Source organism: Mixophyes fleayi, chromosome 4 (assembly GCF_038048845.1).
Source record: "Mixophyes fleayi isolate aMixFle1 chromosome 4, aMixFle1.hap1, whole genome shotgun sequence".
Classification (NCBI taxonomy): Eukaryota; Metazoa; Chordata; class Amphibia; order Anura; family Limnodynastidae; genus Mixophyes; species Mixophyes fleayi.
In genome coordinates this window covers 216,032,115-216,059,015 of record NC_134405.1, presented here as the reverse complement: position 1 = coordinate 216,059,015, position 26,901 = coordinate 216,032,115, and the positions used below count along the sequence as shown (strand labels likewise).

At 37.0% G+C, this 26,901-nt stretch overlaps 1 protein-coding gene across 1 annotated transcript in view; it reads right to left on the bottom strand.

Annotated features, from left to right (window-relative positions):
* The window catches only part of LOC142150794 (dynein axonemal heavy chain 3-like), a 947,133-nt gene that overhangs the window by 525,358 nt on the left and 394,874 nt on the right, over positions 1-26,901 (bottom strand). Inside the window, 4 exon segments of the mRNA XM_075205980.1 lie at positions 240-340; positions 687-817; positions 24,352-24,574; positions 26,734-26,898. Coding sequence (XP_075062081.1) covers positions 240-340; positions 687-817; positions 24,352-24,574; positions 26,734-26,898 — 620 coding nt within the window.

The following is a 26,901-nucleotide window of genomic DNA, read 5'->3' as shown; positions in this document are numbered from 1 at the left end:
TATTTAAACGAAATCTTGTCCGGTTCAGATTCAAGGTCATGGACATTCTACCCATAATTTTAATTTTGTTTTCTATTTAACTACTCTGCTGTCCTGGTGGCTTCCTCTCCAGCCACCATTTGATAAGTTTTAGATGCCTACTTAATAGTAACTAAGAGATTCTAAACACATTATACACATATGCTCTCCATACATTGAGGAGTAATTTTGATGACCTCTCCAAAGTGTATATCACTTACCTACTCACGGTAGCTGGAGATGCTTGTTCAAGATCTAGTACCTCAAAAATCATGTTCTGCTGTTGACTCATTTGAATTATTTCTCCACTCATCAGACAGAGCTAAATAATAAAGAATATACAATTTATAAAGCCAATGAATCAATGACTGAAATAACTGATATATGTCATAGTTATCCATGTATTATTCTGTCATGTGTACATAGCAGAATTTCCTAATATTCACATATTACATTTACAAACTCCTAGGCTTGATTATAATATGTTACAAATTACCCTTGAATTAGCTTTATGCTTTTAAGTATGGTGTGTAAAACTGTAACATTACTTATTGCCAGAGTCATATTCTAATATATAAAGGATATAATGCTAGCCTTCACTTACTGTGCCGAGTAAGAATAAATGACATTTCAAGATCAATATGATCAATAATATGAATTATGTATACCTTCTTGTTATCATCTAATACAGTGTTCATATTTTCTACCCACACGGCATCCACTGGCCCATCGAATATGCACCATTTCCTACTTTTTGTGTTGCATGTAGCATGATTTCGAAATGCATTGGCCAAAACACCTAGAATAATAAAAAATAGTGTATAATATTTTCATATACATGCTATATCTTATCTTAGAGACACAAATATGGATGGTAAAAGATATATGTAATAATTGCTGGTTTCTGTTTTCCTCCCCCATCTATACTAGGTAATAGTCAATGTTTGCTTAATTATTTGCCTTGTTTTATGCTTTGAAATTGCTTTAAGACAGTTGTATGTCACGCAACTCCATGTAAAAGGGTGCAGAATGCTGTTTCTACTGCATACTTGTAAATAATTGATAGTTGCAATAATTAATATTTGGCTATGAACCCTTTTGATATAATCTGTTACAAGTTCATCCCAATGTGTGGTTTCTGGAGCTATGTTCCATACTGAGGTCAACTTCATAAAACCACTGGGAAAAAATCTCAAGAACTGATCCATTGAGATCCATTGTCTACATAGACAGCAATTTGATCTATGCGGTTCAGAGTCTGCTGTAAGAAAATGATGTCCACTTTCTCTTAGTCTTATCCAAGGTCTATCCAAGGTCTATTACTGTAGTCCTTATGGACAGCAGAGGAGATGTACCATAGAGACCATTGAATATCTATGCCTCCTTATTTCCCTGGTGGTTTTCTCAAGTTGCAAAACTGCTTTTGTGTATGAGCCTTAAGGACGATGCCCAACGGTATTGGTTTATCACCTTATCACCATAAGGATTAAACACACATGCTCCCTCTTTCAGCACTGCACATACTGTCAAATTTATTTCCTCATAGTTTATATAATTGCTAATATGGACCATCATTTTCACATTGGCAGCAAAGTTATGTTATACTATCACTGCTTCTCATCATTTATTAAGCCGCTAAGCACCATTTTCTTGCCTTATCTATCTGTCCCAGGTACACATTCCCTTTGAAACTTTCATTAATACCCTTTTAACCTTCACTTGTCCTTTACACATTAGTTCAACCCCAAGTTTTATTTTCTTTCTACTTTTTTATAGCTTCTTAAAATAATACAAAATTACATTTCAGTATAAGCCCAGTACTTTTCAGAGAGACACTTAAATTTCATTATTTCTGACAGTAGAATTACAAAATCTCTGGAACAAAAATGTGCTCTTTCATTGCATCACTCTGGCCTGAAGCCTTGGAGTTTATCTGAGGAGCAAGATATGCATTGCCTCTCTATGATAAGGGTTATCAGTTCCCTGCAAATATAAACAGTTATGTCGCAGCCTGGCATCTGCCAGACACTCATGAATAGTGGAACAATTTACATTTAATTCTTTTTGTCTGTATTCTCCTAAGCATGCATATCAAAGAATAGATTGAGCAATTACTATTTGATATTTTGTATCATTCACAGTTTAAAAACAATGCATGTAATAGCTGCCTTTGTTTTAAAGACATACAGACCCACATCAGTGCACAAATAAATAGAAAAAAGGAAGGGATAAATCTTTTTATGTGTGTTTACACTCCATGAAAGGGAGATATGGTTTGACAGGTAAGAAAAAATAAAGTGGACCTGTCATCTGTATATCGACTCTCAAATACATAACATGAGTTATGCATTTATCTAATTGACTGTTAAATATGAGGAAAAAACATAATTAACTTTTCAACAGTGGCATGGTCCATCTTTGTTTTAAATTAACTTAAATACATTTTTTTTTAAAAATAATTAATCTACGTTTTTTAAATAATAACACTGGCATTATAGTATGTATTTATGGGAGCTTTTAAAGCTGTCAAAGGTGCATTACTCTGTAGTTATCAAATGCTGAGCATGGCAGTAGCAGAACTCAAAATAGACATCTATTGATGGCTGTGAAAACCTCACTTAAACTTAAATTACCCCTATGGTCAGAGACCAGGTATATATTTATGAAAAATAAAACTAAGTAAAAAAAAAAACAGTTGCCCCTCCACCTCTAGAATTTCGATTATATCTCTCTGCTCCAGAATAAGCTGATTTGCAATATTAGGGTGTAAGGGTCCACTGCTGGGCCATTGCAGCTAAATTGTGCAGTGATATTTTTAGTCTAGAAAAGTAAATCCTTTTAAAAGCTAACCAATGAAGGACATATTTTATTTTTTTTACAAATATTAGGCCAAATGAAAACCTCCTGCCAGTATAAACCAGCATAAACACCATTCAAGCATGTTTTCTACAGAGCCTAAACATCAGAAATAAGGAAAATTGAGAGGACATCTTCTGCGAATTGAGTATTGCTGTGGAAAGGGCCACTTTGCCTAGTTCCACCAATACAATCTTCACATTCCCTTTCTGCTGCCATTTGCCACTTGTAAATTTGCATTTCATGGAATTTATAGTCTACAAGCAGGATCACCCGGCATTGCATGGGTCCGATTTGTAATGTGTACCAGATTTTATATATTAGCGAATTATTTGGTATATATACCAAAAATGCTATTTAGACATTAAGATGTGTTGCTTTGTCGCGTTGTCGTTATGTCGTGTTGTGCTGAGATTTCCTTCCAGTAGTCAAACAATTGTTTACAACCAAAAAACGCAGTTGTCAATATTTGTTGCTCTGCCACTTTGTCGCCATGTAGTCTAATAGGTTACTTTCTCGATACTTAATAACTATGTAAGATTTGTCAGCTTTATCTGGAGAGCTGTGGAAAATATTTCCCAAAAAACAAAGAAGCGGTAGTTTACTCGCTGAATTTCATCTCACAGCTCAGGGAGTTGCGAGATGAAATTTAGCGAGTAATTACCGTATTAACGCTGATATTTTTAGAGCGCTCATTTGAGAGCGTTAACGGCAACAATTGAATACCCCCCTACATGTAAGTGAAAAACTGGTCACATGTGCTCAGCAATAAAAGATGTTTTTCCATTATAAAAGATTACTACTATTTTATGGAAGACCTGAGAAATAAAATGTAAATTATTTGAAAGGACAGAAATAGACTAAAGTACTAACACATGAAACTTGAAATAACTTTGATAGGTTGCAGCCATTATATTAATACTCACAAAATGCATCACTATGTCTACACTGAAGATCGTGTTAATGGAAGAAATATTCTATTAAATATATAATAGTTAATTTAGTAAGCAGCATACTGTACATATCTTCTTATAAGATGTCAAGTTGAAATCAAAGGAACATTATATAAAAAAATTCTATGAAGATTTAGTAAATGTGTAACATAGATATATGGGGCCTGATTCGTTAAGGAAAGTGTAAAGAAAATAAATGAGTAATTTTAAACCTTGGCAAAACCATGTTACAATGCAAGGGGTGCAAATTAGTTTATTATTTTGCACATAAAATAAATACTGGCTGTTTTTTCATATAGCACACAAATACTTGATAGCTTTATTTGTACACTGAAATTTAAAGTTGATCTAGAAAATGCCTTACCCCAACTATATATCTGCCATCACATTTGCCTCCCCCTCCAATGCAACATGGTTTTGCCAAGGTACAAAGTTACTCATTTTTTTTGCTTTACTTTTCTTAATGAATCGGGCCCATTGTGTATGTTAATGCATACATTTTAATATGTAATTATGCATTGCATGTTTATATCTCACTAAGTATGAAGATTGTCCACTATATTGATCTAGCTAAAATTTAATATTTTATTCAGATTAAAAAGACCCAGAGCCATACATTTATTGAAGTCATCTACATTTAATAGACTAGAGGGAAAAAAAAGTTCAGCTTTAGACAGTTTTGTTCACTACTATATTTAATTAAAAAATCCCTGTAGGTTTGGTATATTAGAGAGAATATTAAATACCTTTTGAAAGGTACATAGAGAGTTACAGACATGTTAAATGGCAAGTCTACACATTTTATTTCTACTTCATATCCACTGCTTGATAGTAATATGACTATTGTTATGAACCTTTCTGCTGCTTTCTGGGGGAAAACAGAAACATATATTAACCGTGTTTCTAGCATATAAACTTATGAGCAGGAGATTTCAACTGACCTTCTTCTATTATATCCAAAAAAAGGGGTAACCTGAGCTCTCACATTCAACCTCCTTTCATTAATCAGTGCAATTCATTTATTTTTATTAGAAGCATTAGTGCTGCTTACCTGGAGAACGGACAATGTATTTTTCTTGATTTCTTTTAATTGAAATTACTTATTTTACACCTGGCAGGGAAAAAGGTGAGGATAGGGGAGCTTGGCAGTCCGGACTCATCATAGCTGTTTCCAACTGCATGGCGTGGGCTCCTGACTCTGCACAGGTACAGTTATTATATAAAAATGACTATCTGTATTCAGTGTGTATACAGACAGGGCAGGCCATATGTTACAAATTACATTACCTGGCTCATTGTGTATACAGATGGGACATATATTATAAATTACATTATCTGGACTACGTATTTTTATGGATAGCACATATATTTGTAAATTACATTGAATGGGCTGTGTGTTTGGAAACAGGACATATATTATAAATTATACTACCCGAGTCTGTGTGTATACAAAATACCCCCAGGGGGAAGCATATACAGGTGATGTCTGGGACCATTGTATATAAGGGCATTAATACAGGGTGTGCATTATATAAGTTGAAACCATAAAGGGGGGGGTATAATATGAGGGTAAATAAATACAGAGGCCAAGATATGAGGGAGAATGATTATATAGGCTGAATGTTATGGGAAGAAAGCAAAAATGGGGGCCCATGATATGACTTGTGAGGGTAAATCAACACAGGGGACAGAGGCTGGCTGGAAGTCTTTAGCCCAGGGGTAAGCACACAGCATTGGCCCATAAGTAATGGCCCATCCTTAAAGGAGCCGCTATAAAGCTGTCTATATTTTATAGTGGTATCTATAATAGTCTCTGCATCCGATACTAGTCAGATGGGGCTGGTAGATGTTGTACATGATTATTGCTCTTTGACATAGCAATTTTCATATATCTTATTGGCTCTATATACTCACACCCATATTAGATAAGCCACATCTGCACATTTGTTTTCACACCCATTATTCTTTTGCAGGTGGAGTGATAGAAAAGTCTGGGCCATTTACTTATATTTGCCCAAAGCTAAGCTTTCCAGAAGGTTACATTTCCTGAGAGCAGAGCAGCGATTAATCTGCCTCCCACCCCATGTTTTACATGTATGTGCTAGGAGGCATCTGGTCATAATGGAGTGTTGTGTTTGATCTAAAGTGCATAATCCTTCAAGGTTTGTTAACAATTTTTATTACAATAAATTTTTTCAAATATTTTAAACCATGACCCAAACTATTCAGGAAGTCAGCTAAACAAAAACAACAAAGCTCAAGAACAATAGGGAACAGTAGGTAGTCAAAACAGCTAAGAGAACAATACAGTCTGTCTATTTTGTTAAACTGTTTCATTATGCTAGTTGATTAAGCTGCACCGCTCACATAACCAATGCATGTACTGCACCCACTGATTTGCCTACTCTGCCTACTTGTGTCTATTTCACCTATCAGTTCAATGCTTCAATTATTTGTGTGTTGCTGTGTCTCCACCTACCATTGCATGTTGCATTGACCTAGTCTACCACAGATGTGGCTACGGATATCGGTGTGTTAACCTCGGCTACTTTTGTGTGGCCCTGTCTACTGCTGATATGGTCCCTACTAAGTTCCCAATCTGCCCATGCTTGACATGATGGAGATTGAACAAACTTGAAAGGCATAATTTTGAAAGCTAAAATCAATGCTAACGTGATTATGTACTTGTTGATTATTCTGGAGCTGAAGATGCACATGGTTGATAATTGTGCAGTGCAAACTGTACATTCCCAGTCATCATTACTTTATGTCTGTGAGCATTCCACAGAAAAATAGAAGAATATAGAATTCCTGCTAATCAGAGCAAATTGAAGCAAATTTTAACTTACAAGCAGAATTTGAAAAATTAAATTTTTATAGCAAATGGAATTTTTGGGTCTTCATACAACCCTATTTCTCATGAATATAATAGTAATTCATCTGCTTTCAATTAGAGATGTTCACTGACCCCCGTGTTCTGTTTTTTGTTTTGGATCTGGATTAACTTCATGTTGTGGTTTTGGATCCCAATTTTTGTTTCTAAAATCCCTATTTTTTTTTTGCTAAAATCACATATTTTTGTTTCCCCCCCCCTACATTATTATTAACCTCAATAACACTAATTTCAAGTCATTTGCAGTCAATTTTGACCACCTCACAGGTCACAATATTATTTTCATACACTTCAAACAAAGACTGCAGCGACCTGGCTGGATGCTAAGTGACAGAGCAATGACTCAAAAACACACCAGTTCCTAGCACATATAGGAAACATTGCCACACAGCAGTGGCAGAAAAAAAAGTGGTGCAAGATGGAATTCATCAGTTATGGTTCATTTGATCGCTTCACCCATTCCTTGGATAGCTGTGATAGTTCTATAGCTAATGCATGGCAATGAGAGCTGACCCCCCCCCCCCCACCACCGGGATGCGTACTTTTATCAGACCCAGAGCAATCCAGTGTGCCAGACAATGCACTAAAAAGAGCCATTGTAATTCACAGCAAAAAGCAAGTTCATCACTGAACTTCGAATCAGCCCCAATTCTCTAAAAATTATAATATAGTTAGGTACCTTTGACGTAAAGTGCAGATTACAAACACTTTGTGCAATACTGATGAAACAGCAGCAAAGTGGAAGGTAATACATATACACATCTATTTAGACATCCATGCTTACATTACTTCTGCAAGCAACGTTGTTCTTTGTTAGTAAAACTGTTGTCTTTATAGCGTTCAAAAAAAATAAAAATAACCCTCCACTATTCTTTGGATGTTGATAGTTACAGGTCTTTTTTCTTGTTCAAGGTGAAAGGTGTTTTTTTACATTTTTGTTTCCCTGATTTAAAACACTATGCACGTAGAGGGATTACTATCATCATGACTGGTGCCAGCAGCTGCTTGGTGCTCCTGGTCTTTTGTGTACTGCTGTGAATCCATTTTGATAACACAGTACAATGTGACTGCAGATTAAGAACAACACTGCCAGCCCTATTATTCCTGTTTCAGCAATGACAATTAGCAATGGAGCAATGGAGCTCTCCTCTTTGTGTTTTACGTATATAACACAGTACAATGTGACTGCAGATTTAGAAGACCAAGCCTGTCAGACTTATTATTTCTATTTCGGCAATGACAAGTAGCAATAGAGCAGTGGAGCTCTCCTGATGTCACTGGAGACTTTGAAGAACACTGCTACCCCTCCTTTTTTTTTCTACCTATAACACTGCCCAACTGCACTAAATACTGCCAAATACTGACCCGGCTCAGCTCGGTACTTGGATCTGCTCAGTTCGGGTGTGTTTGGTTCTCGGGGAATTGAGCCTGAGCATCTCTACTTTCAACACATTCAAGACACCTCTGTTCACTTTCAGCGAGATAGTCACTCATGAAAACTCCCACTCAGAGTGGGCTGAGAATACTGATGGAAGCATTTGCATGGGTAGATGCCTCTAAAATAGCCTTTTAATGATATTTTAATGTTTTACTTTTCAATCGACTAAAAAAAATAATCAAATAGAAAATGATGTGCTACTACTTCATACAATGTGCTTTGCTTATATTGTATTGTTGAATTATTCCATGACTAGCTGGGATTTACCTGTTGTAATGATAATTGACATTACACTGTGTACTTCTTGCTTAGAAGGGAGGGGAGAATACGTTTCCACACAAATGATTACTAGTCAGCTTAATTGTATTGTAATAACTCAATACACTTCCATAAATGCTTGATTAACATTACATTTTTTACCCAACAGGTCGCAAAGTAACAGTTTTTATCTGATCATTTCAACATTAAAAATACATTAAGCCTTTTTCTCCTCTGAAGCGGATGGCATAATTCTCAATAAGCTTCACTTTGCAAGAGAAATATTGATATATACCTGTAAGCTCTAGTCTCTGAATTGATAAAGCTTTACAAAATCCAAATTAAAAGTTGCTGCAATATATCTACCAGAAAATAATCAATTGCTCTTCTCTAATTAATATAGTTAAGAAGCACCTGATCCACCCTATAGCTTCTTCCATAATTTTGAAGTTGAGTCATATAAATGGTTCCTTTCATGACTGCAGATAATCAGCATGAATGTACAGTAAGTATCAGTATTTCTGAAAATATTCTAAGTGTGATTTGATAATCACAACTAAACACTTAGGTGTATATTCTGCACATCCTATGGCATCTCTTCTGGCAGAACCCTGGTCTTTATTTATCTATGTTATTATATCTTTTAAAAAATGTATTATGTGACTGCTGGTGGTATCTGTACCCCCAGCAATTCTATTCACACCTATTTCTCTGAATCATTAACTCTGTATCCCAGTCCAGTTTCAAATGTTTTTGCAGAATGGAAATGGCTGTATTTGAAAGCAACTTTAATAGTTTTAAAATTTTGGTTATTTTTGGGTGTGGCACAATCCACGCTTATGATTAAATGTGTCGCTTAGCCAAACTCTTCCTGTCATCCAAAGCAAACACTGGTATCTTGATATGTAAACCCATGCAGGCACACCAGTGCACATCAAGGTGCATGGCATCACCAAAGAAGACTTTGCTTTGCACCTCCGCAGGTTTTACACATTGTAAGTTACCTACTAAATATCAACATATATCAAGAGGGTTCTGCTAAAAAATTTGTATTTGTAATTTAATATCATTTAGCCATTTGTTTCTTCTTGCTGCAGAATATTTATTTGTGCCAATCCAGTATTACATCTATCATGTTTCAATACTTTCTGTTAAGATGACATGCCTGTTATATAAACATATAGAAATATTTTAAATCAACTGTGTCAGAGTTAGACTGGATCACAAACCAAAACACAACACTGGCAATAGCACCATAGCTATCAGCTATAGACATTACCCCAATAATGGGCTTACAATATAACACTTTCACATGCTGTTCTAAAACAACACAGCCAATCCAACATTCCATAAAACCAAACAATTATGAATCATATGACATTAGTACTGAACAACAAAACATAACGACTAAATAAATTGCATAATTCTATAGACTTTATTTGAAAATATGCATTGATGGAACTTCCATGGGTCAGGGGGTGTGACGGTTTTGAGGCCTGGAGTTGAGGAGGGTCCTGCAATGCTGGCCCCTGTACCAACTGCTTTAGCCCCCCCGTTATCCCTCCTACAAGCCCCCCACAGCACTCCCTGAGGCCCCCTTTCTGCTCTGGAAAGAGAAAAACAGATTTCCCTTTTGAGTGTCTCATGCACAGTAGGTTCATGAGCTGGACCATTCATGCTCAGAAGAGAAACCGTCTGCTCATTTCAGAGCAGAGTGGGGGTGAGGAGGCAACAGTGGCATCTCCTGGCCTCTACCCATGTTGTACTATTATGACAATATAAATGTCAGTCAGCAGTGTGGCATCACTGAAGGTCACAGTGCTTAATTATTATATTGTAGCATTGAGTTAATAAAAGTTACATATGATAGAAACATAAGCGGAATGAAAAGAAATTTAAATCTTTGCAAGCAATGCACATGGCTATCAAGCACAAAACTAGCTGTCAAAAGTCATGTGCATGCATTAAGCCTCTGACACTCATGTGTGAGTAAAGCTGCTAATAATTGGTTAAAAAATGTTTATAAAATTCTGCATTTTAAGATACAAATATACATAATAGTAATAAAGTAAATTTTATTATGAGGGTGAATATAAAAAAGCTTTTACGTAAAATTTGAATGACTGTAATAATATCAGGCTTGTACCAACCTCCACAAATGACTACTGTGGTGCCCCAAAATCTGAGTACCCTGGGGTGTATCTTTATGTTTTTAATTTGTTAATTTAATTTGTTAATTGTTAAAAGTGTTTATAAAGATTTAAAAAAAAAATATTTTCTTGAGGAGAAGTGACAGTTGGGAGTGGTTGGTGGTTGCCAGGAGTAACAGGAAGGAGGAGTGTGTGGCATAGCAACAAGTCCACTAACTTTGGTAATAACTGTGAACTCCCAGAAGGCAGTGGGAAGAGGTAAGTTCTAGACTTCTGAGGGAGAGAGATCCCTGTGTCTGCATAGACTGAGAGAGAAAAATAGGGACAGAATGAAAATCGGACAAAGTGATCTATAAGCAGATTAAAAGTGAAGTAAGTGTAAGAAGAGAAGAAGATAAGAAGTGAGCCAAAGAGAGGTGTGAGTAAAAAGGAAAGTACTGAAAACAAATAAGCAGTATAGAGATCTGTGACATCACACTAAACAGACTGAGCTATGTACTGAGAACAGTGTGAGAGGAGAGAGAATAGAGAGGTCTGTGAATACACACAAAAGAGACTGTAATACAAAAGATCATCAGCTTATTTGGCGTGAAAAAGTAATTTATGGGCCCCAACCACGTGCACCACTTCTACTAAATTCCTGTGCACAGTTCAACCCAGGACTGAGTGTAAAATATGGTAACGTTACCAGGGATAATATTGGTTCACCAAATGTTTTAGTTGAATATTATTGTTAAGTGATTTACCTGAAAATTGATTTATTATTATATGTTAAATGCTATTGTGATCTATGTTGATCAAATTAATATTTTGTCATTACCATTGAGTTGAAGGGGTCAGTGGCGCGGTGGCTTACCAAAATTATCTTTACCGCATTATTAATAAACCCAAGTTATTTGTCCAATCCTTGTCCCTTTCATTGAAGTATTTATCTCCTGACCACCGGATATCCGACCAAAAAAAGAACCTGACTCCTGTCTGGAGGACAAGGTAAGGGAAGGAATCCCATCAGTACTCGGCCACCACACTACTACAGATGCAAAAACAAGTATTAAGTCTAGTTGTATAGGTAATTATCAGTGAAGCTTAGTTCATATCGGAAGTTCACATCTGCTTGCAAGTGTATGGGAAGTGCACAAGGAAGACTGTAGGTGCAGGGGTAACACATGAATACTGCTTCAAATGCCATTATACACAGTATTGTCTATAGCTATTAGGTAGAGTGTCATTAACAATGTACTCTCTAAACTGAGTGAAAAGACATTTAGGGCGTCATTTACAGTGTGAAGCATTTTGTGCCCTGTATTGGCAGAAACCTATTATCAGGGCACTTATGCTGTTATATGTAATAGGTGTCAGCGGCGTTGGTAGTAGATGTTAAACCACAAAAAGCGTTTCGACTTAACCAATTTGTTAGTTTTATTTCAGAACGTATTGTAACAGATGATATATACAGATATACAGTTTGTAGCAGACATCTTTACAGTTCAACTGTCACTGGAAGAACCTGCAGAGAGTGGAACTTCCTGTCTGTACATGCCCAGTAGAGCGATGCGGACGGCTGTAGGCTGCCCCACTTCCTGTCTTCACCAGATCACAGGGGACATAGTGTTCCATATTAACATCCTGAACGCATAAATATGTGATCACAAATAGTAACATATGTGTGTATGTTGAGTCCTGCGTATCTCAAGATATGTCCAATGCTAAACACAGCAGTATTTCTACACCAGGCAAACAAATATATGTATATGTACTTACACCCAACGATAGCATAGAGATGTGGCTTTACAGTGTTGGTTATTAATGCAAAAGTCGAATGGCACTATCCATAAACTATATAATATAGTTAAGTATCATGTACACAGGAGAGTATAGTGTTTTGACAGTCATGCTAGTAAATGAGAAAGTCCTATTTTCCTTATAAAATGTAATTAAATACAAACACACCAACATCTGTTGCTTACTGCTTTGGAAGTTCAATGGAAATCTTTTTTCCTGCAGTAGTATGAATGAAAATGATAAACAAAAAATCAGAATAGAATGCTGTAACTTGACATAATATGGCTGTGATGCTAATAAATGAAGTACTATCAGCTGGAGGGGTCAATACACAACCAGACAATTAGAAACTGCTGGATAGTGTTGCTGGTGTCATCATCACCATCATCATCAACACTAAATATGTTTATACCAAGCCTCCAGTACCTGCATAAGTTATGCCTCATAAGACGTGTACCTGGGGATGTGGCACCCAAGTTTCATTAGGTTCATAGGGTACACTTATGTATACATGCCCTTACTGTTCTCAATCAGCACTTGCTTGTCCCCATTGTACCTCTCCAGGTAAAAGCAGTGGTGCACGAAGGGGGGGTTTCTGAGTCTCTAGAAACCCCCCCTGCGCTAACTAAGTGGCCACTGTCCTATACAGCAGCCGCGGCGCTGTCAAAGAAGCGTCCGCGGCGGTGCTGTAGGGTATACAGCACCGCCGCGGATGCTTCTTAGACAGCGCCGCGGCTGCTGTATAGGACAAAGCTGACGAAACTGAGCTGCTGCGCATGCGCAGCAGCTCTCTCTCGGGTTGTTTTGTTTTTTGTTTTTTTTTGGGTCGCCCCCCGACAATCCTCCGTGCGCCCCTGAAAAGGGTATGCAAGTCTAAATACACTCATATCTAATTACAGACACATACAGTGTTTGCATACATGGTCCGCATGCACAGTACAGAAACATATATTTATGCCCCTGGACTTACAAACAAGGCCTTTAATCTAATGAACACCACCTTTTGCAGCTGCACTGAAAATCTCTCGTTCAATTAATTTTTTTAAGTTAGTTTAGTTTTTTATCTCACTTATGTCCAACTACTCCAGAGAACTGCAGCTAACAGAAGTTTCAGAAGCACTAACCAATGGGTCTCTTCATCAGAGAAAACCAGAAACATGGCGATGACTAGACCAATAGTGGCACTTTCAAGGTGGAAGCATCCGTGTTATTTGTTATCTATTTGATGAACTTGGCATGAATTTCTATATATATATAGTTTTGTTAGTTTGGTTTAGTATATCATTTGGCATTAGAACAGTATTAGATAGTATTAGTATAGCATTTTGCTTAGTGTTAGTATTGTACTCCTAGTACAGTAAAATCATTTATATATTTCTAGTAGTATTCTTAAAAAACTAACAGGAGTAACAGAGAAAGAAATGGAGTGAAGACGCACATATTGTTAGGCACGAGTTGTAGTGTCTCATTTGGCACAAGAATTAATCCTGGAAATCTTCCAATTGTGGAGGCCTCAGGCATAGTCTGAAAAACTGAAATTAAAGCATGAAATTGCTTGATAATTTTTAAGCACATTCTTCTTGCCTAGAGTAAAGGTCAACGCAGTAGGATGCAATATGCATATTTTTCCTTGCCAAATCTTTTCTACGACACTTAAGTAACATTATTATACATGACAACATCCTTATATTCACACAGCACCGAATTACAGATTTTCTGAGACCATAAGCCTAGACTAAATATCCAGCTGAAGTATAAGCTTTAGTATTTGCAATTTTGACTTGAGGAAAATCATAATCTTTCTATACTCATGTATTGCTTAATATAATGTACATTAAAACAGAAAAATAAATCTAAATTCTAAAAACCCGACAGTGATTTCTTAATGAAGGTATAGATATGCAACAACAACTAAAAAAAATAATACATACAAAAGTTGTACATAAAGGGAAATATTAAACATAGGTTACTTGTTGACTATTTAGATCTCTATCCTATTTTCAGGGTTTATCTATAAATGTACTAGATAGGAGTAATTGCTGTGATCTTCCAGAAACAGCACCGTGTGAAAAATGTATCATTTAGATTTTGGATTGAGATGAGCAAATCAATTCAGCCAATTCTGATATTTGGCCAAATATCAGATATTCTTTGTTCGTTTATAAATTTGTGACTCTAGCAGGATTCCCCAAAATACTGAAAATAATTAATGTTGACTGGACAATCAGACCAATCCCAGGGGTATATTTACTAAACTGCTGGTTTGAACAAGTGGAGATGTTACCTATAGCAACCAATCAGATTCTAACTGTCATTTATTTAGTACATTCTACAAAATGACAGCTAGAATCTGATTGGTTACTATAGGCAACCTCTCCACTAATATATAAATGATAAATTTGTAAATTGTAAAGAATCCAATCAGCAAATATCATGAAATTGCACATGTCTTTAATTTTATAAAATTAGTTTAAAAAATAAGTTTAGAGCCTCTCAGACACTTATTGTTCCTGGTTTGCACTAGAAAAAAATCTGTAGATACTCTATGTGCATGTAACTATTAGTAGTCTAGACTGCTGTACACTTATGTACACATGCTTTTGCTACAAAGACTTGTAACACTGACTGATTGATCTTCTCTCTTTTTTACTTACACATTTCACACACTTGCTAGGGCCGGATTCAGGGAATGGAGGCCCCTGGGCTAAGGGGGCTCCATTCCCCCGTGAGGGCCCCCCCCCGGTGATGCGAGCTGAGCCGCCCTCCCCCCCCCGGTGAGCCGAGCCGCCCCCAAGGCACTTACCTCCTTCTCCTGGCATTGCAGTCCTTCCCCGGCGCGCTGTACGCTCTTTACTGAGGAGATCTCGTGAGAGTGAGACTCACGAGATCTCCTCAGTAGGGAGACTACAGCGCGCCGGGGAATGACCGCAGGGAAAGTGCTCAGCAGCATTGATCGCGCCGGGGGCACCTCTGCCCCTGACCGATCAATACTGCTGCTGAGCACTTTCAAAGGCCTCCTGGATGCCTGAGGCCCCTGGGCTGTAGCCCAGTTAGCCCTAGGTTTAATCCGGCCCTGGCTACAACATACAGTGACCACTATAAAACACAATTGCTTTCTGTACTTTTCATTAGCACCATTACTTACAGGTGTATTTGTTAAACTCCACTTAATGCATTACATTTTTTTCTGTACTCTAGAGTGATTGACTATCTGGGTGTAGAAATACACAGCTATGTAATTGTTATCTCAACCAGTGTATTTTTCAGACAGCCCTACAAGCCTTCACCCGTAGTCCCCAGCTCCTTCTTGGTATATTGTCAGATTTGTTTGTTATAACTTGTAACACTTGTTTAAAATGCCTGCTGATATACAATTACAGATAGGTGTCGCTTTCTTTTTAAATGCATTACTTTAACTTATTACTGATATTAAGGGTAATGTGAGGCCATTTTGAAGGTTAGAAGAAGAAGAAATTTGCTGATGAAGCTTCAACTTATTTAGAATTTTTATAAATCATTTAATGTAATACAAGTATTTGTCAGTTAGCAAAATTCTCAAACCTATTCTGTGGAACTTTCACATGATTCAGCAAATCGGCACAGAATTTTGCACATTCCCCTAGAAGAATTTGGGTCTAAGTATTCCATCTGAGATTCAAACCACACCACAGAGCAACAGTTCACAACATCGTCATTCTTACTCTATTTATAAATTCTGTGAAAATGCAGAATCTATAAATACAGTGTTATCATTCTGCCGAATGGTGGAGGAAAAGTAAAACTCAAATATGGTGCCAAAACTTTGTACCTCTGCATACGCCCGTGGCATACTGACACTAAATTCGATTCACATTAAATTCCATAGCAATTTCCCTTGTAATCATATGCAACACAATGCAATCAGTGTTTGTAAATACTGGTGACAATGCTGCACAAAGGGAAAGTGCTTGTGAAGTTCGGTGAAGCTGTGGTGATGAAAATTAAATAGTCATATATCTAAATGCATCTCCCATGCGCCAGACACATCAGAAAAATAAATTTGCCTACTATCAACAGTATCTGAGGAGTACAGTGAGAAAAAAATGTATCTTACCATATCAATTGGCATGGCTACCAATTTTCTATCTCCTACAACCTTATCAACAAACTGAAAGTCAACTGTTGGAATTTTTTGAGAGTTATATGGATAACATGTAAAATAATCTCAATGATCAAGTGTAGCATGTTCTTCAACAACAGTATCATTATTGTTATTTTGATGACTCGGCTTGTATCTGAAATCACATATAGCAAAATAGATAGGATCTTGAAAAAAAGAGGTACAATAGTTCAGAAATAGAGTTCTTAAATTTTTTGTTTAGCAACTCAAAAGAAATCCATCATGAAGTGGTAAATAGGTTCACTAACTGTCCTTTTTTCAGCCTATATGTATTGTGACACTGACACCAGGCAGATGACACACACAAACAACTTATTGCTTTGAAAAATGGTGCTTTTTATTTTTCACAACACAAATAGCATCTCCAACTTTTGTCAGGGTGACACCAGAGGACCCTCGCTCTAGCTAGACACAGTTCACCTTCCTAGTCACCGGCCGACTAGCTGGCATCAGTCCCACCCACAATAACAGACAGTATTTTATCCTCCACCCAAGCACTTCAAGCCAATCACAGAAAGCAATAAATCAATTACACCCATGCGGTGCACCTGTGTGTTTGTGTGCTTCAAGAGAATCCTAAAGATAATTTAACCCTGTCTGCAGCCTGTTCCTACAGTCAAACATGTCGGGTTCGATACACAGAGAGAAGTAGAGGTCCAAAGGTTGAGGCAGAAGCGAAATGGAGGGCAAGCTGAGGTCGGTACACGTGTAGTAGATGCTGGAAGGCAGGAACAGCAACAGGAGCAGGAGCTAGATCACAGGCACAGAGCACAATAATCAGGCACTGGAGACAGGAACTGGCCAGGCTTTTATAGGAAGTCAAGGGGTGGAGCTAAGGCATGCTGGATGATCACAAGATCACTGGAACTGATCTAGAACACAGAATAAAGGCAAGGAACTGTCCAGCAGCCAGAATAGCTCAGTCAGCAGAGCAGCAGTCCACAGAGGCAGAAGCCCTGAGTTCAAATCCTGACACACTGGGTTCGAATCCTGACACTTGGCAGATGGTGTTCGAGGATCTGACAGTATCATTTGGTCAGATCTAATGTGGTAAGGTACTGATTGTTGGCCAAAGTTTCCACTAGCTCATCAATTCTGGGCATTATGTATGTGTCGAAATGGGAAACGTTGTTCAGTTTTCTAAAAATCATTGTAGAAATGATTACTCCTGTTTGCTTTATTACTAACACATTAAGGCTATTCTAGTTGGTACTGAATTCTTCAATGAGATCAAGGTCATCATTCTGTTATGGGAAATTTGGTTTCCTGCACTGATTTGTTTATTAACATAGCTTGTGGCTCCTCCCTTTCATGCCATGGTTTCAACAAGTTGACCTGATGAGTCTGTATTGGTTTACTCCTGCCTGAGTTTATAATTAACAGGCCCCATTGTCTTAAACACCTCATATGGCCCCTGCCAATGAGTGAAGAGTTGACTCTCTCGTGTGGGTACCAGGACAAGAACTTTGTCACCTGGTCGGAAAGTCACAACTACAGCTGACTTATCATAGTTTGTTTTATGTCTTGCTCGCGCCTCGCGCATATGCTGCTGTATCAATGAGCTGATCTTCCCCAATCTGTAATACAACTGGGACACGAATTGGATCATATTGGGTTCTTTAGGATCCTGTTGGTCGCAACCTTCCTTGAGAATATCCAAAATGCCCTTTGGCTATCTGCCATACAACAATTCAAAGGGGCTAAAGCCTGTGGATTCTTACTGTGAACATTAACTACGGTAACAACACATCCCAGTCCCATTTTTCCTGCGCTACTGTCTTTTTCACCATATGCTTGAGGGTTCTATTAAAACATTTCCCTAATCCATCAGTCTGCAAGTGGTATACCTCTTACCTCTTATATAAATTAGCTTTTCTGCTATATTTTTCATGTTACGCTATTGAGTGTGCTGCAGGGTAGTTTACATATCAACTGACTGTTGATCTGTAGGATTTAGTCAGAAGGGATTACATACCAGCGTTTGTGATTTATATAAGAGGTAATTGGGACATTTGGTTCAACCTCTATCTGCTAGCTGGACCTTATCAAGCCTGTATAGCCTGCTATTTAACAGGCATTATATCAGAGACATAACAATTGCTTATTATGGTGTATGTTTCTTTATTTACTATCTGACTTATTCATATTAATCACACCATTATACTTCTGTACCATATAACTTATAGTGGGATTATATAGGTACTATATTGAATGTACCCAGCTTTTTATCTATATCCATGGGATTTTAATTGTTATATTTTAGTATATTTTGCTTTTAAGTTACTACCTAATAAAAGTTATGTTTTATAGGATGGCAATTATTGATATTATCAATTAGAAGATTTAGTGCACCTTATTTCAGAAACTCTGCTTTTTTCTTCTTTTGTTCAGATTACACCTGGAGTTTCAAGGTTGCACCCCAATTACCAATCCAGAGACCCTATTTAGGAGATATGTATAGGGATATGTGTATTAATATTGGGTAAAATCTTATAGTCAGTGCGGTGATCCAAAACTCTACTCTATATGCAACCACCTTTTGCAAGGTTCAGCAAGCTGATCACGTACCATCAATCCTTTGAACAGTCTCCAGTCATGCTAACGTTGGGCCTCGTCCGTGCTTGTGACTCCAATCCTCGCCGGGTTAGCGTTTTTCAGCTGCTGATAGTTATCAGCCTGGTTCTCATTCAGGCCTTTATGCTAAGCTCCTCACTAAAGATAGGTAGCTAGATGTACAGCCCAACTCTCAGGTGGCTATTTGGCTAAGGAGGCATCAAGTTCAAACATACCAGATATGCTTCCACATTATAGTCAGTTAATTTCTTCAGCTGCAGCCTCAATATATTGTCTCCCTGAAGCATTTTTCTCACAGAGAAGATGGGTATTTTTCTCCTGTGCCACTGCCACATTCACCAAGGCTCTTATTACATCTACCATTTCCAGATAAGTTTGGGCTGGGAAGTGGAATCTTGCTTCAGGTTTTTATTTGGGGGGGTGGGGGCACACTCAACTCATAACAGTTTGTTTCGTGATAGTGGTATTGAACAAATTTCACTCACCACCATTAAATCTGGTTGGTTGGGTAGACAGTAGGATCTGGCTGTCCTTTGTAATCCCTCAATGACACCACTGTGATACTGACACCTGGCAGATGACAGACACAACTTTTTGCTTGGAAAAATTATGCCTTTTATTGTTCATGTCACAAATAGCACAGCAGACTTTTGTCAGGATGACACAAGGTAACACTTGCCTAATAAACCTGCCTAGGCACCGGCATGTATGGTATATTCTGGTGCAATAAATGTGATAGTGTTTCCCAACTAGGCATCAGTGTAGTGGACAAATGCATGTATTATTTGAATTATTCCTTGGATAGAGGAGAGAATGGCAGGTTGTTTTATTCTGCTATTATTCAACCAGTGATAAGTGTTATTTATCAGGCAAACCTTTATTTTGGGAGGTAATTACATCCTACCATTTCTGTTAAAGATATTAGAAATAGCAACAGATAACCTATTTTTTTAAAAAAAATCCTTCAAAAAACAATAAGCAAAAAATATATGAACATAAATCACATTCACAAAAAAACTAAAAAACAATGAGAGGAATTGAAATGGTGATATGAAATAAATGTCCATTTGCTTTCTATTCCAGACCAAATAACAGGGACGGCAGAAATGACAGTGAATAAAGCCTATTAACAGTGAAGTGGGTCAACTTTTTCTTGAGACAGACAGTTTGAGCACGAGTACATGACAGAAGGAAACACTATTAAGGGACTGCTTGACACCCAACCGATCATACAGCTGGCAGAAAACTGTATAACATGTCTCCAGATGTATCCTTCAACAGATATATAACACACTTGTTTATTTAGTCAATTAACAAGGTTATTTAGGAACAGTGTATAGAAATAGCAAGTGTATAATAACATCTTAAATATGCAACTATATCCCTTATTAGGTGAACCTCCAGTATTGGAACCTGAAGGCACATGTGGCAGTGCATTCAGATTCCCTACCTTTTTATAACAAAGAGCAAACAGGTACAAAAACTTGAGACTGTCTTCCATTTTTCTAGAAATTGATGGGAAGACACTCTAGATGCTAGTTTGTCCTGTCTCCATACCTGTATCCTGCTGCCTAGGTGTTAGTATCTTCCATTTTTTCTAGAAATTGATGGGAAGACACTCTAGATGCTAGTTTGTCCTGTCTCCATACCTATATCCTGCTACCTAGTTGAAGCAGCATTGAAGAAGCAGAAGCCACTGATCCCACAGCAACGGCACAGGCACTTGCAGCAGACAGTTTGGGCTAGATTTACTAAGCTGCAGGTTTGAAAAAGTGGGGATGTTGCCTATAGCAACCAATCAGATTCTAGCTTTCATTCATTTAGTACCTTCTACAAAATGATAGCTAGAACCTGATTGGTTGCTATAGGCAACATCCCCACTTTTTCAAACCCGCAGCTTAGTAAATCTAGCCCTTTGTCTTTGTTTGGCTCTGCCAACCTCATCACATACACGCTCCACTACTACCTTCACCACAAATATGTGGAGCAGTCTAAGTGTAGAGAGGAATGAAGTTGCCACCAAGCCAATGCTAAACTTGCCCAGATACATCCTGATCACCTTTAGAGGTGTTTATGAAGGATGGATGTGCCTACGAGCCTTGGTGTGGATAAATTGTGGGTAACTTTCATCCTTGCTTTCCTTAGCAAAGTGAATTACTACAACAAAACAAGAGAGTGTGGTCGCACACAGAGGGGACTAGTATCTGTTAATTATAAATTATTTCCATTGCCATATACAGATCGGGTGCTCTCTCATATGTTAAATAATCAGAGAAAAAGGCAAGAGGAAAGAAACAGGAGAGGCGCTCCAGTCCCCAGAAAAGTCATTAATGTTAAAAACTTAATTTATTAAGAACTTGATTAAAAATATTTAATTTGCAGACATAAAGGTGAAATACTGGTTAAAAGTAGTAGTGTGTATGTATGTGAACCTAATGTATATTAAAAGATAATAGAGAAACCCTTCAGTGGTGTTGCCGGCTAATATTAGAACAATATCCTTGCAAAAATAATTATCTTATATTACAGTCACCCATTGTGTGTTCTGACGCAGTAAACACAATATTCCAAAAAATGGTTAATCAGTACTGGGAGTCTTAATAATAGTGCTAGAACTCTTATTTGCTCATTTGAAGCATTCAAACAAAGTCCCAAATTGGGTAATTGTGGGTGTGGTCTCATATGTATGTAAATGGACTCAACTTTCCAGAAAACAATTATAATATGTACAGGTATATGTATATGATTCTTTACATACAGACAATATGTCTGCATATAAAAATTCGGTGCTAAACAAGAGGTTTAAATATAAGCCACCCATATCACTTCACCCTTATTACACACACCTAAATGTACTTTAGTGCCTCCTAAGTGCGAGTTCAAAGAGGTCAAATGGGCCATGTCTCTCTCATAAATTGATATTATGCTGACACCCTCATAGTCGCTTTGTCAAGGGACTCCCTTGACAAAGTGATAGGTGAAACGTACTTTGGGAAGTGAGGTCATTTCTGATGTCACGGAGCCTGACATTGGCCTTTGGCATCGTACAATGTATGCCTAGGGAAACAAGCCCTAGATAATGTTTATTGTGCTAAGCGCGATTTTCACACACTGATTATCTACTGATTAGGGGATACGCTTCATTCAAATTAATAATGTGTGTGTGTGTGTGATTGTGGGACTATGGGTGTGTCAGCATAATAGTAATGCGTAGAGGCAGCACCAATCAATTTATGAGACAGACTCTGCACATTTGACCTCTTTGAACTCGTACTTAGGAGGCACTAAAGTACATTTAGATGTATGTAATGAATAAGGGTGCAGTGATATGGATGGCTAATATTTGAACCTATTGTTTAGCACCAAATTTTTATATGCAAATTTTTATATGCAGACATATTGTCTGTATGTAGAGAGTAACATGTGTACATATTATAATGGAAGGTTGAAAGTTGAGTCCATTTACATACATATGTGACCACTCCCACAATTACCCAATTTGGGACTTTGAGTGCTTCAAATGAGCAATTAAGAGATTTAGCACTAATTATTATTATTAAGACACCCAGTACTGATTAACCATGTTGTTTACTGCGTCAGAACACACACTGGGTGACTGTAATAAAAGATAATTTTTTTGCAAGGATCCTGCTTTAATATTAGCCGGCAACCCCACTGAAGGGTTTCTCTATTATCTTTTAATATACATTAGGTTCACATACATACACACTACTACTTTTAATCAGTATTTCACCTTTATGTCTGCAAATTAAATATTTTAATCAGGTTTTCAATAAAATTAAGTTTTTAACATTAATGACTTTTCTGGGGACTGGAGCGCCTCTTTTGTTTCTTTCTTCTCGCCAAGCCAGAAACAACCCTGGGTTATCAACATCTCAAGGAGATGCAACAGGTCTGTACATCCATGAATGGCTGGTACTGGGTGAACAACATGCAGAAGGAGTTTTTACAGTGACCACTGTAGTTATCATCTCTGTGTCCAATGGAAATAGCAGAAGGGAAGGGTCATCTCCCGCTAACTAAAGTGTTGCCTACTAACACATTTGGCCTACTACTCATATCATTTATATAACTCCAGACCATAAGGGAATATTGAGCTGCCTTTATTTTTAAGTAGCAGTTATGTTAATCTTATTAAATACAGTATTTTATATTAAATGACTATGCTCATTGTGCTGTACTTTCGGTGCCCCTGTACATTTCTGGCTATTGAGCATGGCTTACAAGCCCTGTGGCACCACATAAATATATTGTACAGTTGCCACCCTAGTTCATTCAAATATAACTTTACATAAAAAACAAAATCTTGACTTGCATGTCTTGCATGTACTTAGGTACATAACTGCACCTATCCCACAACATTAAGGAACAATCATTGTCCAATGTCAAATTTAGTCATTCTGTATGTTGCCAAAACATCCATGCGCTCATCCAGCAATTCTGTGGCATTTGCAGCACATTTCCAGTTCCTCCAGTTCATAAATTATTATTGCTGGATTGTAATCCTAAATTTAAGGTAAAAAAGACTACTATATCTATTGTACATAATACTGTTACCTAAAATCATAGCAGATGAAAGCTTTCAGGCCAAAAGGTGTCTAAGGGTTACACATATCTATAATAATAGAACTCTTTAGTTATACAATTAGAAAACAGACACATTTGGTGTAGGTGTTGTTATACAGATTGCAATGAATATAAAAACACTTAAAAATAAAAAAAATATACAAATATACTAGATACACAATACATGTTGTATAGTGTATACCACAACAAAAAATGTTTTTGATTTTTACAGTGCGACATTCCTAAAGAAATAATAATTCTGAATGTGTAGATAGACATGACTATAAACAGCATTTAGCTCTGTAGCTTGTGCAAAAAAGATATATATACATATATCTATCTATACACATAGGGGGGATTTAATTGCCGGCGATGTGGTGTGTGCACATTGCCGACAATTACTGTAGGGATCTTGCGCATTTTGAGTGAAATTCCAGCCATAGCATCAGCGCGAAGTGTCTGCACAGACGTTACGAATACACCTCGCGCTGAATTGAATCTCTCCCTTACAGGTTAGAAATACAGAAACAGGTAGACATATATGACTGATGTGAGTGAGTTCTCTGTACAGCGCTCTGGAATTAGTGGCGCTATATAAATAAATGGTGATGATTATGATGATATATCAGGATTTAAAGGAGTGATGTTTGTGCATGTTGAAGTTCTATTAGTGAAATACCTACCATCAATCCATTCATGTGATACTGGATCAAAACTGCCATAGAGTTGTCCTATAGTGATAGCCTTTGGATTTATAAAAATATAATCCACTCCATGTTCATCCATCAATCCTTTTGCTTCCATGTCTTTCAGAACTCCAGCAAGGACTTTAATTGCAGATGTTTTACCACCCAGTGGGCTTCCAATCAACATAAACCCATGTCGAACCAGCATTATTTCATATATCTGAAAAAAGTTAATATTTTTATTATTGTCAAATTTTCCTATACTATATAAGGATTTAGAATATTTCTGTAGATACATATGTGTTATTCGCATTGGCTGCAACGATGAACATAGCATAAACATAGGTGTGAAGCCATACTGCAAGTACTGAGGGTGGGCCTGATTTAGAGTTACACATAGGACTATAGGACATGCAAATATACAGCTCCAAAAAGGCGTATCATAAAGATATGTGTAAGTCAAAATTAAATGCATCTCTAAGGGGCACGGTTGACTTGCATCTCCACGCCCCTACTTTGTAAGATATACTCAACTCAATGTAGAGGGACGCAAGTTGTATACATGCACAGTTTTGTATGTGCTTTAATTGCATCTGAGTCTCAGCTTAACAAAAAATGCTCTAAAACACTCAACATAACGGACCTAACTATATTTTCTTCCCACTCTTCTGGTAGATTTTGTTAGCAACTGAAAATTACTCTGGACCTTATGTTGCAGATTGCTTCATTTAGACCAGGATACCTCTACTACAAGTATGGCTTCCATTCTGCAAATTTCATATTCTATCATTTACTTATTTACATATTTATTTAATACATGTATTTTATTTTTTACCAACAACTAATTGAGCCCAATTTTTGGGGTATGTGGTTTGCGGATTACTTTTCTGCCTTAAGTAAAGATTAAAGTTATAAAAAAAATTCCCCCAAATCAGTTTTATTCTGCTTCTTCTCTGTGCCAAGTCTAAAGCAGATGTCTAGGAAAGAAATTACTAAGAATGCTTGACATCTGCCGAGCAAATCAAGCCTTATGCTTTGTGCACTGTGGCCAAAGAAGTGTAGTGGTGATGGAGAGGGCTCTGTAACTTGCTGTAAAATGAGATCATCTAGATGACTTGTTTGGAAACAAAGTAGGACCTGAGCAAATCATATGACAATTTTATGTAAAAGTACAATTTGTCACAAAATAAAACATAGAATGTATATAAGACTCAACACTCTTGTAATATCTTACATATAGTCAACTCAAAGTTATTTGGTATGATGCCATCTTACTAGAGTAAATAAATAATAATATTCATACTTTCTGGACCAAAAACATGAAAATGAGGAATTATATGTAATTCATTATAAAAAAGGACATTTCAAAAAGTCCTTTATTAAGCATATACATTCAGATGCATTTTACTGCATGAAAGTCCTATATTTGTGGAATATTTTATAACCGCTTTTTATCCTTGTTTATGTGGTTTATCTTGATTTTTGCATTGTTTGGACTGAGGTTATGCAGATGTTAGGAGTTCATTCCGACAGGCACATTACTCAATTATTAAATTACTAACATGTAAAAAACTCACATTCAGTAAGTGTCTTTCAGAATCAGAGCAAATAAAATGAGCATGGACACATTTTTACTATGAGTGAATCAGAAGACATTTTCAAAAACAATCTGCAGTAATGGCTAAAGAATTCTTTAGATTTTCTAAAAGTTAAGCAGATGTAGGAGCCGTTGCTCCTTTGGGGGTGTGGTGGGGCAGATTATGCTTCTAAACCCTATATCTGGTTAATATATAGATATAAGATGCACTGTAGCCGTTTTTGTGGGTCACACATATTGTGACTTTTTGCGACTATAATTTCAGACATAACAATTGTTACAATTATTATATTTTTACTTGCTCATTTCTCTCAAATCATTAGATTTGGTATTTTTATTTAATAATAACAGATTTACCAGTGGTTCCTCTACATTTTGCTATCATCGGCTACTGTCCTTTACATGTTAAATCTTGAAAACTTTAAAGAGCAGGTTAATCAACTAGTTTTATTCCTAGTGCATTACAGAGATAGATATAAAATATACAATGTCTCTCGCTGTTTATGCAGTAACATTTAATTCTGTATTGTAACAGAATGTATTCTTTGTACTAATGAGACATTAACAATTGTTTCCAACATCCCTTTTCATGGGGAAATGTCAGTGTGTGCATTGTGTTTACCATAAGTCTATCAGACACAACACATCTGCAATCGTTATATAATGTAATAAAAGAGCACATATGCTGCATCCGCTAAATGAGAACCCTGTTGTAGTATATTCAATGACATTTCTTGAAAACAAACTGCTTTCAAATGTGAATGTGAGGAACATTTGCTGACTTGTATTATCTTCTTGATGAAGCAAGGGACTGGTTGCAGATTCATTTTCCTGGTGATTTCCCTGATGGACACCTCGAGACTGCCATGGTCAGGAGTTAGCAATATAACCCCTGGGAAGAGGTCAGAAATGATGCTATCAAAAATTGGAATGTCATGGGACAAAAACTG